This window comes from Dromaius novaehollandiae, chromosome 19, assembly GCF_036370855.1.
Source record: "Dromaius novaehollandiae isolate bDroNov1 chromosome 19, bDroNov1.hap1, whole genome shotgun sequence".
NCBI classification, from domain to species: domain Eukaryota; kingdom Metazoa; phylum Chordata; class Aves; order Casuariiformes; family Dromaiidae; genus Dromaius; species Dromaius novaehollandiae.
The window spans coordinates 2,350,246-2,367,405 of record NC_088116.1 but is presented as its reverse complement, the minus strand read 5'-3'; the positions used below and the strand labels follow the sequence as shown (position 1 = coordinate 2,367,405).

General features: G+C 54.4%; 1 protein-coding gene across 2 annotated transcripts; it reads right to left on the bottom strand.

Annotated features, from left to right (window-relative positions):
* Positions 1-8,332: 8,332 nt before the first annotated feature.
* On the bottom strand, positions 8,333-15,556 carry DYNLL2 (dynein light chain LC8-type 2). Of its 2 annotated transcripts, XM_064523094.1 has the most exons (3): positions 15,389-15,556; positions 11,994-12,132; positions 8,333-10,270 (listed from the first exon to the last, which is right to left on the bottom strand). In XM_064523094.1, the coding sequence occupies exons 2-3, from the start codon at positions 12,123-12,125 to the stop codon at positions 10,133-10,135; spliced, it is 270 nt and encodes an 89-aa protein (XP_064379164.1). In that variant the 5' UTR covers positions 12,126-12,132; positions 15,389-15,556; the 3' UTR covers positions 8,333-10,132. The 2 variants fall into 2 exon arrangements, with proteins under 2 accessions (XP_064379164.1, XP_025963236.1); XM_026107451.2 differs by lacking the exon at positions 15,389-15,556 and having other exon boundaries at positions 11,994-12,161.
* Positions 15,557-17,160: the final 1,604 nt, after the last annotated feature.

The window sequence follows — 17,160 nt, the reverse complement described above, 5'->3', positions numbered from 1 at the left end:
TCAAGGCCCCCGAGAGTTCCCGGAAACTGATATTCCTGCTGAATAAATGGATGAGTTCCTTGAAATTCAGGCAGGTGGTTTGATAATCCAGGGATGGTGACAGCCGCCACAGGGAAGTCACACCAGGCAGGAGCCGCGATAGAGAGCTCGAGGGCACTGAAGGTACCTGCTGATTTCCGCAGAACGATGAGCCGCTACCTGCACGCTGCTACCGTTTCTCCCTGCCTGCTCGCATTTCAGATTTGTCAGCTCTGTCTGTTCCTACAGAAGGCAAAACAGAGAGAGTTCATCTTAATCTCGTTGTCCTGGGAGAATAACTTGCCCAAAATTCAAATCAGAATTGGGGGGGGGGGGGTTAAATCCAGGGATTTCCTAGACGCAGCTCTTTTCCTGCTTCTGCTTTTGCTCCTCATTTCCGGGACTGCCCAAATTTGCTGACTTTTCACTGGTATCAGCGTGACTTCAAAGGAGGTGAAACGCTGGAACCAGAAGGGTCCCTGCTCCTCCGTAGCGCTCGCACGTGCAGGGAAGTCAACGTGACTGTAGCGATTGCAAGCGTCGCCCTCTCCCCTGCGAAGGAGCGCCGTGCATTGCACACACCCGTGACACGAGTGCTGCGGTCCCCAGCCCGGCAGCAGCAGCAGGATCGCTTTATGCAGGGAGAAACTGAGTCGCGTCGATCTGAACGTGACTTGCTCGGGCTAGAGAGCAAGCGAGCAGCAGGCCCGAGGAGCGAGCCCGCCCGGCACGCACAGCGACGCGAGGCTCTGACACCGGTGCGGAGACACCCTGAACCCCGGCCACCGCGGCTCGGCGCCTGCCGAGGGATCCCTGAAACACGCGCACAGACATTTGATTCCTGGGATATTCAGAGAGGGAGATTTAGTGAAGTGCCCGGCCTGGGTCGTGCTGATTATTTAGCCGCCTCCAGAAGCGTGCGCGGATTCAGCGCGGGTGGGCAGCACTATCTGCGCCGGTGCCAACGGCCTCCCGCGGTGCTTCTCGGCTGCTTTCCCAAGCTGCGGCCTGGCTGACGGGACAAACGCTGCTGGCTCCAGGCTTGTTTTCCACCGAAGGACAGACACGGATACTTGAAATACTTTCCTAATCTCATTTTCCCGAGTAAGCGACCGCTGGAGCTGTCAGGGGTGTTACTCCGCGGCAGCAGCGGGGTGGGAGACGGCACGTGGGACGGCCAGGGAAGCGCGCAGGCGGGGAGCATCCCCAGGCCCCCCCGGCCCCGCGCCGAGCCGCGCTGGGGGATTGCCTCGCGCTCCTCCATCCCTGGAGGTCTCTTCCCAGGACCCGATGAACACGGACGTTTCCGTGCCTGCCTCCCCGGGAAGCGGTCTCGTTCGAGGCTGTCGAGGCTGCGAACGCCTCCGCTGCCTTCGGGTCCGATCTCGCAGGGCTGCCCTAGGCCACGCACAGCCCATTCGCTGAGAACTGACTCAAACAGCTAATAGGAACTGGACACCCTCTTCCCTCGGGCAGATCTCAAAAAAAAGCTACACCTTAAAGCTGGGCCATCTTCCCACAGTCTGTAAAACGAGATCAGTTTTCATCTATTGCATGTTTTCAGAAGAGGTGCCATAAATTGTTTGCTCCAGACCCGAAACGCGTTAAAGAGCAGAGGCTGTCCTCCCTCGCAGGGGGCTGATTTCCAGGAGGATCTGGAAACCCACCCGCGGCGGCTGCTGGAGCGCGGTGGCCCTCAGGCAGCCAGGGGAACCCGGGCTCGAAAGCCGCAGTGACCTGCTGGGACTTGGCTCCGAGAGCCGCCGGGCTGCCAGCAATCTGCCAGGGCCGAACACCAAACATGAGCTAATCCCAACAAAAATAGGAGTGAAATCATAATTCATATGCATAATTCATGTGCATAATTTTATCTTTGCTATATTCTCCAGGGTTGTATTCTAGAAAATGCTTTCTTTCTCCTCCCCTAAACACTCTTGTCCTTCCAAAAAGTGCCGTAGATGCAAATCATTGGAGACAGCAAGAGGTAGTAGCTTTGCTGGGTTACTAAATAAATGCTAAATTTGTCTGAGTTTCTAGCCTACGTCTTGGCAAGTTATGCAGATTGAAGCTGTTGTATAGACATGTAGGCTTGTAATAATCACAGGATTTTAATTGCTTTCATTGTGAACCCTGGCTGCTGATTGTATCTGCATGGAAAACTGTAACAGTTTGCACTTGCAAATGCTAAAAATGTTAAACAATAATGGCAATTAGAGATAATTATAGTTATTCTGAAGCAAGGATTGGAGACGACACCCCAAAAGAACGGGAAGCATTGCCCTGTTTACTGCACAGGCTCCAAGCTGCTTTTTATATGATGAGAGATTTGCCAGATTTAATTGCTTAATGATTTTCTATAAATTATTTAAGTAACACAGCATCTTAAGGCAGCCCAGGCTCTGCTTGCATCGCGCGTGTCCGTCGCGCTGCAGGACGGTCAGAGCCATTAAACGCTGGCCCGGCACCCGGCCTGCTGAGTCACCCGCCGGCTTTGCTCTGCCGTGCTAATTGCGGGATGCAGGGAGGCCGGGAGCACCAGGGGCCCCGGGCGGCGGAGGGACCCCGCTGGAAGGGGCCACGCGGGCGCCAGCCCCCGCCCCCCCCCCCCCCAGCAAGCCTCTCGTTCAGAGGGGACATTTTGCAATTTAGACTCTACGGGTGCAAATTTACCCCATCCGTCCTGATCAACAGGGCACAGGGGAAGCAGAGCAGGTCAGGCACTTTCTGCTAGGTCATATCTGCCTCTTGGAGAAAATAGGACTTAAAAAAAACGGATTTGGGAAAAGTTTTGTCCTTGTCGAAGGGTTTTGGGCTTTCCTCAGAACCAGAAAAGGCATTTATTTTTTTCCAGAGCCCTGTTCTGGGCTGGGTGCCAGCCGCTCGTAGGGAGGCTGCAGCGGAGGCACATCCCGCGAGCGGCTGGCGTCTTGTCAGCCCTGTCCTTTTCCTGCCGGGAGCAGCCCCGTGCTCGCCTGCCTCCGGAGACGGCAGGAGCGGGGTGCAGCCAGCCGGGGAAGCAGGCGCCATGGCTGCGAGATTAAACAAAAAGTCGGTAATTGAACACTTAACCTCTTGCTCATGGCAAAATATCTGTGTAAGAAGGGATTTCCGTCCCCGTGACCCAGCTTAGGCAGCACGGGGCTACGGCTCTGCCTGTACAGTGTGTGTATGTCACGATGCACTGAACTGCTGCGTGAACCGCCTGCTCTTACTTCGTCCTGGCTTTGTATGCCGCTTTCCCCAGACCGGTGCCCAAAGAATTGTGCTCGCCCTTGGGTTCAGCCCCGGCTTGGTGGCAGTTTCCCACCGAGCGGGCAAGACGGGTCGTGGCATCTGCCCGCGCTCGGCGGGGCCGGGCGGGACAGCCCAGGGACGTCGACAGAGGAGGGTCTGCTCTGCGGGGTTTCACGACACGGAAAGGCTCGGGGGCAGCTCCTGCCTCCCGGCACGGCTCTCCATCCTGCAGCAAGTTCGTAACGACGACCCGTGAGCGGCACCTCCAAGCCCCGCGCACGGGCAGCGCGAAGCGAGGACTAGCGCTCCGTTCTCCTCTAGCTTAGGTAACGCGGCCGGGAGGCCTCCTTCCCTCGCTTTTGACTCTGGGGTGGTTTTGCGCTTGGTGCTGTGCTCAGACAGCGGAAAACACTTTCCTCACACACTGGAACGGGTGTTTCTGCCTCTGGCCCGAGAGGGGGTGGAAGCTGCTTGTGCAGTGGCGAAGATCGGGGTGCTCAGCGGGAGCACGCAGCCAGCTCTGCGGGTCCCAGCCCCGGACAACGCGTGTCAGGCTGCCTGGCTGCGGCACTGGGAACAAAGGCTGGCTTTGACTGGAGCTGAATGAGAGCAAGGGACCACCATGGCAAATTCCTGGGATATTTTTATGGGCTGTAACCAATGCAAGGCGAGAGAATGGTTCCCAGCTCTCTCCTCCCCCTGAAAGCACTTCATTCACACCCGGGCTGGAAGGAGAAAGAAAAGGCCGTGCACAGGTTTAAACGCGAGGAGCCCGACTGCACGGGGCAGCTGGGATCCCTTCGTTAAGCCCTGCTGGCCGGGAGCCAGGGGAGGACAAGCCACCCCCCCGAGCCCGCGGCCCGGGGGACGGCACAAAGCCCAGCGGGGCCCGGGCGAGCGGGTGAGCTGCGGTCCGACCGCTGAGCCGCCGCCATAAATCAGCAGAGACTCGCGAGCGAGGACGGGAACAAAGGGAAGGGAAAGATGCCATCGCGTCGGGCAGGGGAGGGGAGGGCCGGGGCAGCCGTGCCGGAGAACAGCGTCTGAGCAGGAGCTGGCCGAGGAAAGCCTCCGGCCAGGACCGCAAGGGCCCAGCCCCAGGTCCAGCAAGGCCGGCTGCAGCCGGAGGACGGGAGCTGGCCCTGCTCTGCTGCCCCTCGGCACCTGCTCCTCGAGGGAGACCCGCGAGCAAAGGCGGCTTCGCTGCCAGCCGGGCGGGAGCCCGCTGAGACGGGGCGCGTCTGGGAGCGCGACTCTTCCCGCCAGGCGCCCGCAGCCCCCGCGGCGCTCTGAGGGCCTTTGCGGCACGCTGATGGCCCGTTACAGATTCTTCCACCAGGCCACGGTGGTGCCTTTGCTTTAAGGACAAAAAGACAAGGAGCACAAAGCCACTAAAACAACCTCCTTCCATAGGCAAGAGAAAATGAGCTACATCAGGGCCTGATAAAAACTGTCCTTTAAGCTTAATCCAGGGCCAAATCCTGCCAAGCAGCAGAGCAGAGCCCGGTGTTGCCTTCCCTGGAGCGAGGCTGGCTGCAGGCTTCCCGCAAGGGAAGGGCTGGGGACCAGAGCAGGAGCCCGGCAGGCCTGTGTCCGCGGCAGTGGCCAGCGGCAGACATCAGGAGCGGACAGAACGATCCTTCCCGGGCTGGTCCCTCCGGGTTCACGGAAGCTTGAATCTGAGGCAGTTTAACACACAAAGGAGGAAGCTAGATGCTTTTAAAAAAAAAAAAAAAAATCCATCTGGAGGCTGCCTGGGGCAATCCGGACGCAGGGGTTGATGCGGGCCTGATGGACGTTTTAAGACATAGTCTAGACTGTTCTGCTTTTACAGCAATGCCCATACTCCTCCGCTCCCCCTATTGCAACATTTAGCTGTGCTGAGGAAATCCAGACCCCAGCTCTTCAGCACGGCGGCAGGCAGCTTCACGGCAGTTCCCCCCGTGCCCTGCCCTGCACCAGAGGACTTCTGCGGAGGAGAGGCAAGGAGCTCCCTTGTTCCCCTCCCCGCGCTTGGCGCTGAGACCACTCCTGAGACCAGCAGCGTTCACGCAGGGCAGCCCTCGGATAAGCGTGAGGCTTGGGGCTGTTAACAGGATGGGCTGATGAAGGCACCGACCTGATGCTAAGCAGTTATTTGTCTTATTGGTAATGAGTTATTACTCAGCCCCAGCTAGACACTGCCCTAAGGGAGGAAACATCTGATCATCTTTTTATAAACACAGTTGGCTCCTCTGCTCCTGTATCTACGAAGTGCTCTGAGAACCATGGCTTATACATAGACAGTGTTGCGATGAGTCACAGTCTGGGTAAAGGTGTCAGAATCATTGCTCAATAAATAGAACAAAAGCCAGGGAAGCCTCGGGTGGGCAGAGATGATACAGCCCCTGCTTCCTTCAAAGTGGCACCGGCTTCCTAAGGATTTACCAGAGACTGAAAGCAAGATAAAAATGCTTTCCATGTTTCCTCCTTTCATCTCAAATCTCCTGCAAAAACACTGTGAAAAGGAATGTGTCCTTCAGGTACTGGGTCTACCAGAGATGAGTACTCGCTCCACATGCCTGGAAAAGATGAACACTGCGAACGGTGGTGCCGCACAGCTGATCTGCTGCACGGAGGTCGGGGAGAGCACTGACACGAAGCCTGGTGCTCCCAAGGCTGCAGCGCCCAGGCCACGTTCGGCATCAGGAGGATCTCGCAGCCACTGCGTCCCTTCCCTCAGCCACAGGTAGCCACAGAGGAAAAATAACGTTGTGCCAGTGAGGCAGGGAGCGAGCTGGCAAATAGACAAACACCTCTTCTGCTGCTGCTTTCCCCCACATTCCCTCCACAGAAAAGGGAACCCTAGATGATGACTAATGATCACACACATGTAGCAAAGCTACCAAAAACAGCCTCTACGCTCCTCAGTTTCACAAAACTTTGCTTTTGTACGGCCACATCTGGAAGAAATATTCTGCATGAAGAATTGAATAACTTGGCTTGTAAAAGAAAATAGTGTAACATTCCCCCCAATCATGAACCGCACTGTTAACCATAACAAAGGAACATACACATCACTACACACCATCTGGCATGGAAACCCCATTCACAAACAGCAGCCAGTATCTTGGACTTTGCTTCAATTAAACATTTTCAGAATGCTGGTAAAACAGGACAATAACAGTATATTGAATTTACATTTAAATAGCACTTTTGCCTGAAAACATCTGGAAGCAGTTTCTTTCTCCAGCTGTTTCTCCCACAGATACATACCTTCCATTCAGCATGCCAGATCCAGATGTTTCAAAATAAGTTTCATGCTTCCATTGAAGCAGGAGTCCAGGGGACTTTGTTAACCTCTTCAGCAGGGAAACAGTTAATGTCCCAAGTCCTAATGCAGAACACCTGCATGTGGTGGAAGTCAGAGACAAAAGCAGGGCTGGCAATGGAAAAAGTCAAAGCCAAAAACTCTGTCAGACAGCTGCTGGGGAGCACTCTGGGAAGGCAGCAGGGACAGAGAGCTCCGTGTAAAGCCTCGCCCTGTTTGCAGCCACGTAGAGGGAACTGCTGCTTAACTTAAGGCCGTTTGTAACCTGCAGAGCTCCAGCGCTACACAATAAATCATTTAAAAGGATGGCTGAAGACACAAAGGACTGGTGTCCATTGCATAGGTTACAGGGAGGTGAGCAGGGCTCAGTTTCACTGCCTAATTGCTAAAGGTGTGAGCTAGAATCTCTCTCCTTTAGCCTGAAGCAGGGACTTCTGTTGCAATGACACATCCAGGGAAGCGGCAAACCCACTTTCTACTTGCCTGAAATGGTTCCAGAGAACGCAGTCCCTCCAGCCGCCGGCAGGCTCTCCACTCCCCGCTCCAGATGGATTTACGCCAGCGCTAGAATCACTGGATACAACTATACCTGATTAAAATGGGTGGCTTCCAACAGACAAAACCAAGAGTAGAAAAGTTTTTTCATCCCCAATTTGGATTAGCAGCCTCCTGTGCTCCAGCTGACACCTGTGAGACAGTTTGTTATATCACCTGCTTTGACCAAGACCCACTGTGCACCAGGAGGGCTTAACTGCTCTAGACACAAGGGCTGCAAATGTTTTCCTAGGAGCAGTAGTGTTAAATCAGACTTAGCCACGCCAGGAATGCAGAGCCCCAGCGCACCATGGCTATATCTTAAGCCATGCAGCTACACTTCCAGCCAAAAGGTTTGCTGGGACTGCTCAGGGAGTGGAGGAGGACTGCTGCTCCCAGCTCCTCCCAAAGTAGAAACCACCTCTGCTTTTTGACATTGTAGGGTGCAAGTTAGATGGGCTGCATGTAACAAAACCACAGTACTACTAATTTGGGAGTCAGCTCATTTTATAGCCACTTGATGTTCTCATGCTTTTGTCTACAGCTGTTCCCCCTTATTTCCCATGCTGAGATGTTGCTGTCCTGCAGCATGGTTATTGCACTACCACAGTTAAAGAGTCCACAGCAGCTTTTCCAAAATACCAAGGGAGCTACAAACTCTCAGTAAAGTTGTGTCAAGAGCAAGCTACAGACCCAAGCAGGTTGGTTTAAGGACAAGCCCACCTCTCCTAGGAGAGGGGTGTGCAGCAGGGGGGTAAAGATAGGAGCTCCAGGCAACTAGGAACTGTTTCAGATCTCTTTTTAAACCAGGCTCAGAGAGGAAGCATGAAGGGGCAATCTACTTTCCCGCAAAGCGGGAAGGACACCTTCGAGCACGTAGAGGAGCCAGGACCTTAGCTGCTATACCAAGGGTTTTTTCTGAAGTGACTCAGAGGCTAGCCCTAATGCTTTCATATCTAGGTTACTTGGCACAAAAGCATCCCATTAGGGCTGCAGTAGGATAACTCACCCCAGGATCATTCCTTCTGGTTTGGTGTTTGAGCCAAGCTGGAGGTCAGCACCAGCACAGATGGGACACATGCTGTTCAGGCCGAGTTTCTCCCCTCTATGAACCTGCCTCCTTTGGATCATCAGCATCTTCCAGGCCAGAGAACTTGCAGCTCACTTACTCTGGACAAATGTGATCTTTTTTTTTTTTTTGCTTTGGACAGTTAGCAATGAAGAAACTAGAGGCTGTTGAAATGTGTCAATTCACCTTTAATGTTTGAAAAAAATAAATGGTATTTGAGCCATTGCAGTTATGAAGGGAACATATCTTGCTCCACAACAGACTGTGAACAGGTTCACACTAGACTCATGCTTGAAAAAAAAAAAAACAAAACAAAACAAACCCAAAACACATTCTCCTTTCAGATCAAGAGTGGAGTTCTGAATAGACAAGACCACAAGGGTGCCCCAGACAGTCCAAGGCACATGACCCCCAGTGCAGACATTTCCATCGACATGAAGTTATGACAGCTACATTCTTTCTAGATACAACATGATTCTATCAATATTACAAAATTAGGCATACTTTGGATTTTGCACAGAGACAAGAAGGACTTTTACTTCAGGAAGTAGTCAACCTGGGTCATCAAGTCATTTCACAATGAATAGCTCCCCTCACTCTGCCCCTTCCCCCTAGCAGTGATTAAAAGCAATGGCTTGTTACCAACACCACCCCAAGTTCATCCCAGAGACGTGAGTCAGGCTCACCAGCCAAATGATTGTCTATGTATTGGTTAACAAACCAATAAATAGACTTTACTGCAAGCACCAGACATTTACTTAGCCATCACACAGCATTTGTTTGTCCTTCAGAAGGATTTCTCCCACCCAGATAAAATAAAAAACTTCCTGCAGTTTAATCCAAGAATCAGTACATACTAAGACAACATCACTGCTGAACCTATTGGAGACCAAGACATTCTCTGCCTTTGAAGCAGATGTCACATGAGTTTCCTTCACACAAACATCACATGTAAATTTAACTTCTTGGTACTGTGCTTTAAGAACAAAAGCAGATATCAGAACATGGAGGACAGTCCTCCAGAAATAGCTTATCAGCTACAGAAAATAAAAAAGGAGACAGTGGCCACTTACAAGTCTTCCACATGACTAGCTTGCTTTAAGGAGAGCATCAAGTTAAGGCAGTGTTGAGACAACTGGCTAAGAATACACCAAATAAAGCTGTTGTCAGTAGTCACCAATTTGATAGCCTACTCCATTTGGGGGATGGGCCACACAGCCAGCCTCAGATTTTAGCAGCAAGGTCTAAAGACTTCAGCCACAGCATGCTGCTTTCTGCTCCACACCAGCAACTCGGGAGGGATGTCTGTTGAAGTCTCCTAGACCAGGCTGAGTTGCTTACAAGTCTAGCTCAGTATGTTTCAGTAGAGCAAAAAATACAGTGATGGGCACTGAAAAAAGAACACTGAGGGTGCCAGCTGCAAGTCTGCTTATCGCAGTCCGAGGTGGAATTCAGCTTTTGGATGAGAATCCCATTAACAAGAGCCACCCTACCAACTTTCAGGGAAGGTCTACGTACCTGCACTGAGGTTACTGGGAGAGCCAGCTCTCTACAGTCTGCAGGGTGGGTACAAAGGCTCACACTGGCATTTCTCCTCGTTTCAAGAGTAACAGTCTAATAAAACTCAATAAGGAAGTCAGGGTCTTTTTTTGGCTTGCCCAAAGAAGTTTTCCCAGCCTCAAAGAAGGAATTACCACTGAGGGAGCTGTTGTGGAATAGTTTTATTTCTTCCCACGTAAAGGCCATTGTTTAAGCATTTACAGGTTTTCCTAGTGCAATACAACCAAAAAAGCAGTAACAAAAAAATGCCGCCTTCTTCCCAGGCAACTAAACAGAAGTAGATTTTTACTGCAACATATACACATTAAATATAGTATACAGTCCATGCAGCGGCATAGCCATGTTAAAGGGAGTCGTGGCTTCAGCCATCAGTGCATTACAGTCCAAATTTCACTTGCTCCTACTTCCTATCCAGACTTGAAGAGAAGAATTGCAACCTGACCCAAGTAAAAATAGATGAAGTGCTTTGTCTCGTGTGTTACATAGCTGCCAAAGTTTCTGCCAACAATGCAGTGCCAAGTTGGGTTGTATTTCTTGTCAAATTCCTGAAGAAACAGAGAATAGAGGCGTTAAGGCCAAGAAAGCCCACATGAAAATAGTTTTAAGCACAGATTCTTAGCTGGTTCTGTTCATACACTAATGCTTCTCCTCCCACCTGCAGCGTCTTTAGATTCCCCATTGCAAGACACTATTGTACTAAGGGAGGTACTGAGCAGGACAAGCTAGACCTCTGCACTGGATTGTTTGAATGAGCCACTACAAGCAAATCATCTCTTCAGACTGCGCACACACACCAGCCCCAGGCAGAAAGAGCGGATTTAAGAGCTCTCCTTGGTGAAGTGCTATTCAAGCCACGCACGTAGGCTAGCTTAAGGGAACATTTCTCTCCCATTCCAAGCCCACTCACAAAAAATAAGATTTGGCATGTATGCTCTAGCAAGGCATTTGAGCTTAAAGGTCACCTAAAAAAGGAAGTAGTCTGGCTTCTACTGTTTAGGACTCTTCTTCACAGAGAAACAATCTGCAGCAAGAACAAGCAGACAAATTCATAGGCCAGACAGCATGTGAAGAGCTAAGAGAGGTCAGAGGTGAGCAAGCTGAATGCTGGCTTAGTCTTTTCTTTTTTGGCAGGGAGAAGAAAAGGGTTAAGACCATTTTCCTCCCTCTAATTGATACACATCTCCCAAGAATACCCTTCCCACCCCTGAGACAGAGCCAGAACAGACTCAACATTGAAGATTAAAGCAAATGTTAGTCCTCAGAAAACAGCAAGACAGTTTAAGCTCTTTGCAGGTAACCTTTGAAGAAAAAGCTTTCTTGCCAGGGCATGAAGGTACATCAAATTATTGCTTCCCTCCTCCCAACACACACTTAGAAAGTAAAGCCAAACTTTTTTGGAAGTCTTTTGCTGCATTCACTCACTCTATAGGCTGCATTGCCCCAAGCACTGAGATAAGTCTTGCTTCATCAGATCAAAGTGATCTGGGAAGTTATAAGACACCTTTGAATCCTTTACATTCAAGCTTAGATTACAAGCAAGACCCAAAAGCTAGCCCAGGTGCCAGGACTGCATGACCTGGGTTTTCATTTTCCTCTTTCAAAAGCACTTTGCCTGACCACAGGGAGAAGTGGCTACACAGAGGGAACCAACAACTCCCCAGACACTGTCAAGCATGTGACAGAAACTGGTGGCCTCCTGTAAACAGGCACTTCTTTGAGTCAGGACAACTGCTTGCACTGCTTTTAAAGCAGCATCTTCCCACAATCCTGCTGGCTAACACAAGACCCCATCCTCCTCCGTACCCACCCCCCACAGTGCCAGAAACAGGGCAGAACAGAACTACACATGCACAGCTGCATTTAGCCCAGGCTAGGCAGCACACCCGCTTCTGAGTGAAACTTCAGAGTAATCCCACCCCTGCACTGTCACTGCAAGTGCAGTTTTAAGCAGCAACATCTGTGGAGCAAGTCCTAACAAGCAACTGCAGCCAGCTCTTTCTAGGCTGGCAAATCCAGAGGGACAGCAATCATGCCAGGCACTCAGAGCCTGCCAGAGCAGCAGACCAGGCCTCACTCTGCCATAGCTTTCCTCTGACCTTGCAGAAGTCACCCCACACTCTTGGGAATAGTAGTAAAGCAGCAAAGAAAGCATTTTGTCCCTCCAAACAGGGAAGTATGAAGTCTCAGACAGACATTCAGACCCATGACAGGCACACAAAAGTGTTTCAGTAGGTCTCAGCCAGAGCAGCCCCCTTTCCCCTTAGTTACCTTCTTTATATATGCTGCAATGTCCTTTTCTATGTTGTACTTCTCCATCGCCTGTGTAGCGCAGTCTACAGCATCCTGCTGCATGTCCTCGGACATGTCCGCATTCTTGATCACAGCCTTTCTGTCAGACATCGTGAACCTAAGGCAGAACATAGATTCCTTTAATCCCTTCCCAAGAGAGGAGAGTCCTCCAGCACATCAGAGGTTGTCCTTTCTATGGCAGCCTGTGTCACAAGCTAATACTACAAAGCCCCTGCTGCACCCCAAATGAGGTTATCAGGGTAGCCTACAGTAGTCCCAGATGAGGATTCTCCTTACAGCTGGAACAGGGCAGCATCAGCAGTCTGGAGGTTAGACCAGAGACAGCCCAACATCACCTGCATTAAATGCACACAGAAAAAGCTCACTGTGTGGGAGGAGACAAGATCCACAGAGACACAGCCCTCCTGTACATCAATAAGCTAGAGCCAAGTTTGCCTTCCAGGTGCACCCACCTCACTGTTCAGAGCCCTGCAAGGAGACCCAGAGTGCCCGTCTCCAAAACCAAGGCTCAGGAAGCGCATCAGACAGCAGCAGTGGTTTTATTTCACCCCATGCTAAGAGCTGCAGTTACTGGTGCTAGTTCTGCCTAGAAGGAGAGCTCCTCCACATGCAGCCTGTCATTCCCTCGCCTCACCACTGGTTTGCCACTGACATCTAGACCTCAGCTGTTCACGTGGAACAAAGCAGGACTGAGAAGCCAGGAAGAGGTTAACGCGGTGCTGCAGCCTAGGAACACAGGCAAGGGGAAGCAAGTCCCACTGCAGAGCTGGCACAGCCAGGGCCCTGGGAAATGGCCTCCAGTTTTCCTCCCTCTGCACATGAGCCACAGCACAGGTCCTGGAAAGCAGCATGCCAGTACTACACATCCTTTAAGAAACCAGAAAATGGCATATTTGAGCTAAGCATTTAACTACCCTACAGGGTGAAGGGGGTTAAGGCATTTTGTACTAGTCAGTGTGGAGCTGTTTACATGTAGATCTTCCATGCTCTTTTCTGGGAGGCATTCAGCATTGTGAAGTTTCCTAGGCAGTTCATATTGCCACAGAAAATGGGTTCCCCCTCCTCAATTCCAGCCCTGCTGTCTTTCTTCAAGACGAGGTCCCAAATGCATGCACTAGCAAAGCAGCCCTGTGCAGTCCTACTGCTGGCCAGTGCAATTCCAACGCCCACTCAGGACACCAGGCTCACTGCTCCCAAACCACACGCAGGGCCCAGCCAGCAAGGCACGTGTTATCCAGAGGACTAAGCAGGTGAAGGCCTGTGCTGAGGAGGACCACGGCTGGTCACCTTGGCAGCAGTGCTTGCTCGAGCACATTAAAACTGTGAGACTAAGCTTCTTAATGGCAAAGAGTGCCTCCAATTAAGCTTGCAGAGCACCATCGAGTTTAGTAAACTCTGCTACAGTGCTGCAAGTCTTGAGTTATACTACCAAGGATGTTTTGAAGTAGTGAAACTACACATTTTTAGCTCCACTGGGGAGTGGAGAAAATCTGCTGCAATGATTGCTTCCTGGAACAGTCCCAAAAAACTGAAGGAGTAGCTTTGTTACAGCAATTAAATGAGCCTGCTAACCAGAGAGAAAGAATCCAGTTACATAATTGCAACCCTATGATTACAATACTTCAATTCTTTACTCTGCCTGCAGTTGAAGACTTCGATTGCAACCTTAATTTATACATTTTAGATACAATGTTTAATAGAACACTGCTATTAGCATACACTAATAACATCAGGAGCAGTGACAGAAACTTAGTTCAAATGCCAATAGAGAGCACATGCCTCTGTCACAGCTCTGAGAAAAACAATTCTAGCCAGCTTGTTTCCTTCTGTGCTGTGATTTAAGCTGGTGGATTTTAGCCTATGGCCCAGAAACAACTCTGACAGGGCAAAAACATAGTTAAGAAAAGCCAAATCAACTGCCTCTGGGTTTGGATTCACTACGCAGAAGACTGGCCGCCTTTGGAAAGGGCCTTCTGGGGGTCCAGCACACAAGAAAAGGAAAGCAGCAGAAATTCACTTTAGGGCCTTTTTTTAGGAAAGCCTCTTTAGGAAGAGAAAAGGGTGTGTTTGAGGACTCAAGCACATCAGGCCTTTACATGCCCCTGCTATATACTGAGTTCAGAGGGCATCTACCATTACATAACCAGTCATCAGGTAACTGGCAGAAAGCATTTGCCTTCTTTGTTGCTTAGGCCAGGAGCACTTCAGTGCAGGCCCACGCCACCAAGCCCCAACAGTATCATAAGAGAAAGACGATTATCCCTTGCTAGAGCTGCAAGTGCTGGCCAGCCTGCCCTCCCCAGCACAGCACTGCTTCGGGGCACAGCAGCCTTCGCAGGCTGGCCATGACAGGGGCTGGCGGCAGTGGCTGGAGGGAGGGTCCCTGCGCCTGCCGTGGCTCAGGGAGCAGCCCCTGCGCACCACCCTTTACGCTGACCCGCAGAGCACAGAAAGGGGCCACAGCAGCCCTGACTCAGCCCCGACACGGTCAGAGGCACTCCCCCTGCAAGGCCCAACACCGCCGTGTACACACCTCACCCCCAAACCACAAACCATGGTCGGCCCTCAGGGTCCTGCCACCCAAGCCCAGCCCTGTACAGGGAAAAGGCAGAGCCCCAACACCCACTCCAGAGCAGCAAAAGCACAGCTCCAGCACCCAGCCCTCCCCTTCAGGGCAGGATGAGGTGGGGGGGTACAGCCCCAGCAAGCACTCCTTCACCCAGCTCAGGGCAGGATGGGGGCCTTAAGAGGGAGAAAAAGAAGGGCACAGCCCTTGCACCACCCCCAGGGCAGGATGAGCCCGTGGGTGTGAGGCACAGCCCAGCACCCACCCCTTCCCCAACCAGGGGGCCTTGGAAAGGGAGGGAGGCACTGCCCAGCACCCACCTCATCCCCAACTAGGGCAGACAGGGGCACCTTGGGGAGGGGGGGGCACAGCCCAACACCCACCCCATCCCAACCAGAGCAGGGGGGGCACCTTGGGAAGGGGGGAGGCACGGCCCAGCACCCAGCCCTTCCCCCGGCAGGAGCAGGGTGAGGCAGGAGCCCAGCGCTCGCTCCCTGCCTCAGCAGGGCAGGAGGCCCCGAAGACGCTGCCCGGAGCCAGGCGCATGTGCAGGCCGGGGGAACGCATGACCTTCACCAGGGAAGCTCCGGGGGCGCCCGGGGAGGCAGTGACCTTGCCCGGAGCGGGGCCGCCGGAGCGGGGCGAGGCCCGCAGCGCGGGGCGGAGCCGCCCGCAGCCCTGACATCCCCCCCCCACCCCACCCCCCGCCCGGGGCGGCCCCGCCGCCGCCTCAGGCACGGAGCGGCCGGCGCCAGGCGCGGCGCGGAGCCCCGCGGCCGCCGCTCACCTTCACAGTGACAGGGCCACCCCGGGAGGGCGAGGCACGGCACCGAGGAGGAAGAGGAGGGCGGAGGAGGAGGAGGCCCGGACCCGCGCGCTGCTCCGCGCCGCTCGCCTCAGCCCGCTCCGCTCCGTGCGCCGCGCCGAGGGCTCTGCGCCCCGCCGCCGCGCCGCGCTCAAATACCGCCCCGCCCGCTGCGGCGCGCGGCCCGCCGCGCTCCCATTGGCTGCGCCGCGCCGCCCGCCGCGCTCCCATTGGCTGCTCCGCGGCGCTGCCCGCCGCCCCGGCCCGTCCGCCCGCGCTGCTCTGCCTACATCCTGTTTCATCCCACAATGCCGCGCGGCGGCGCGGGGCGGGGCGGCGCGGGGCGGGGGCGGGGCGGTGCCGGGGGGGCGGGGGCCCCCGCTGCCCTGAGGGGCCGCGCCGGGGGGGGGCACTGCCTGGGGCCTGGTCCCGGGGGGCCTCGTCCCCTGGGGGCACTGCCGGGGGGGGCCGATCCCCGGGGGGCCTGATCCCTCGGGGGACATTGCCCGAGGGGGCCTGATCCCTTTGGGGGGGGGGGCCGTGATCCCCTGGGGAGCACTGTCTTGGGGGGGGGCTGAACACGTGGGAGGGCCTCATCCCCTGGGGGGGCCCTGGTCCCCCTGGAGGTGCTGCCTCGGGGCCCTGATCCCTCGTGGGGGGGGTCTGATCCCCGGGGGGGTCTGATCCCTCTGGGGGACATTGCCTTGGGAGCCCTGATCCCTTTGGGGGGGGGGGGCTGATCCCCTGGGGAGCACTGTCTTGGGGGGGGGCTGAACACCTGGGGGGGCCTCATCCCCTGGGGGGGCCCTGGTCCCCCTGGAGGTGCTGCCTCGGGGCCCTGATACCTCGTGGGGGGGGTCTGATCCCTGGAGGGGTCTCATCCCTCTGGGGGACATTGCCTTGGGAGCCCTCTGCCGGGGGGGGGGCCCGCATCCCTGATCTCCTGGGGGGCCCCCACTGATTTGGGGGACCCTGATCCCCTGTGAGGGGCCTTGCTGCCTGCGGGGGGGTTTCTGCTTCCCTGGTGCCCCTGGTCCCTTGGAGGTCCCCGCTGCCCCTTGGGGGGGGGCTTGCTTCATGGGGGGGCCCTGCTTTCCCGGCTGGGGATCCTCCTGGGCAGGAGGGCAGGATGGGGGGGGGAGCAGGCCTGCAAGGCTCAGCCCAGGGCTCCCCCGCGCCCCCCCGGGCTGCTGGAGGTGGCGGGAGCCCCGGGGAGAGCACGGCAGCTCTGCCAGGCACTAATAATAGGGCAGCCGGCAAGGCAGAGGGGGCCTCCGCGGGATTGGGATTACATCCCCGGCTCTGTAAAGGATCCCGGGGCACCTTCGTGGCACCCGTGGGACTCGCTGCGGCGCGGCCGTGGCTGCGCTCCGGCAGCTCTGCCGTGCCCGACTCCGGGTCTGGCGCTGGGTCGGTGCCAGCAGACTCCTGCCATCACGTGAGACCTTCCCGAGTCCAGGGAGCTGTTTGCGGGCCAGGGACTGCCATGTGCGAAGGATTCCTGCAAAACAGCTCAGCTTGAGAGTAAAAAACCAGTTCTGTCAGCGTTGATTAATGGTAACTTTGCGCTTCTGCTGTGTCTTCCACCTGAGCTCTTCAAGTGCATTATGGGCGCTGATTAATTGCGCCTCGCAATACCCTCCTGAGGTTACTAGCGTTATTGCAGCTTCTCGTATTCACAGCTGAGCAAACGAAGGCAGCAGAAGGAGCGGGTGACCTGTGAAAGGCCACCGAGGAGGTCAGGGGCCCCATCA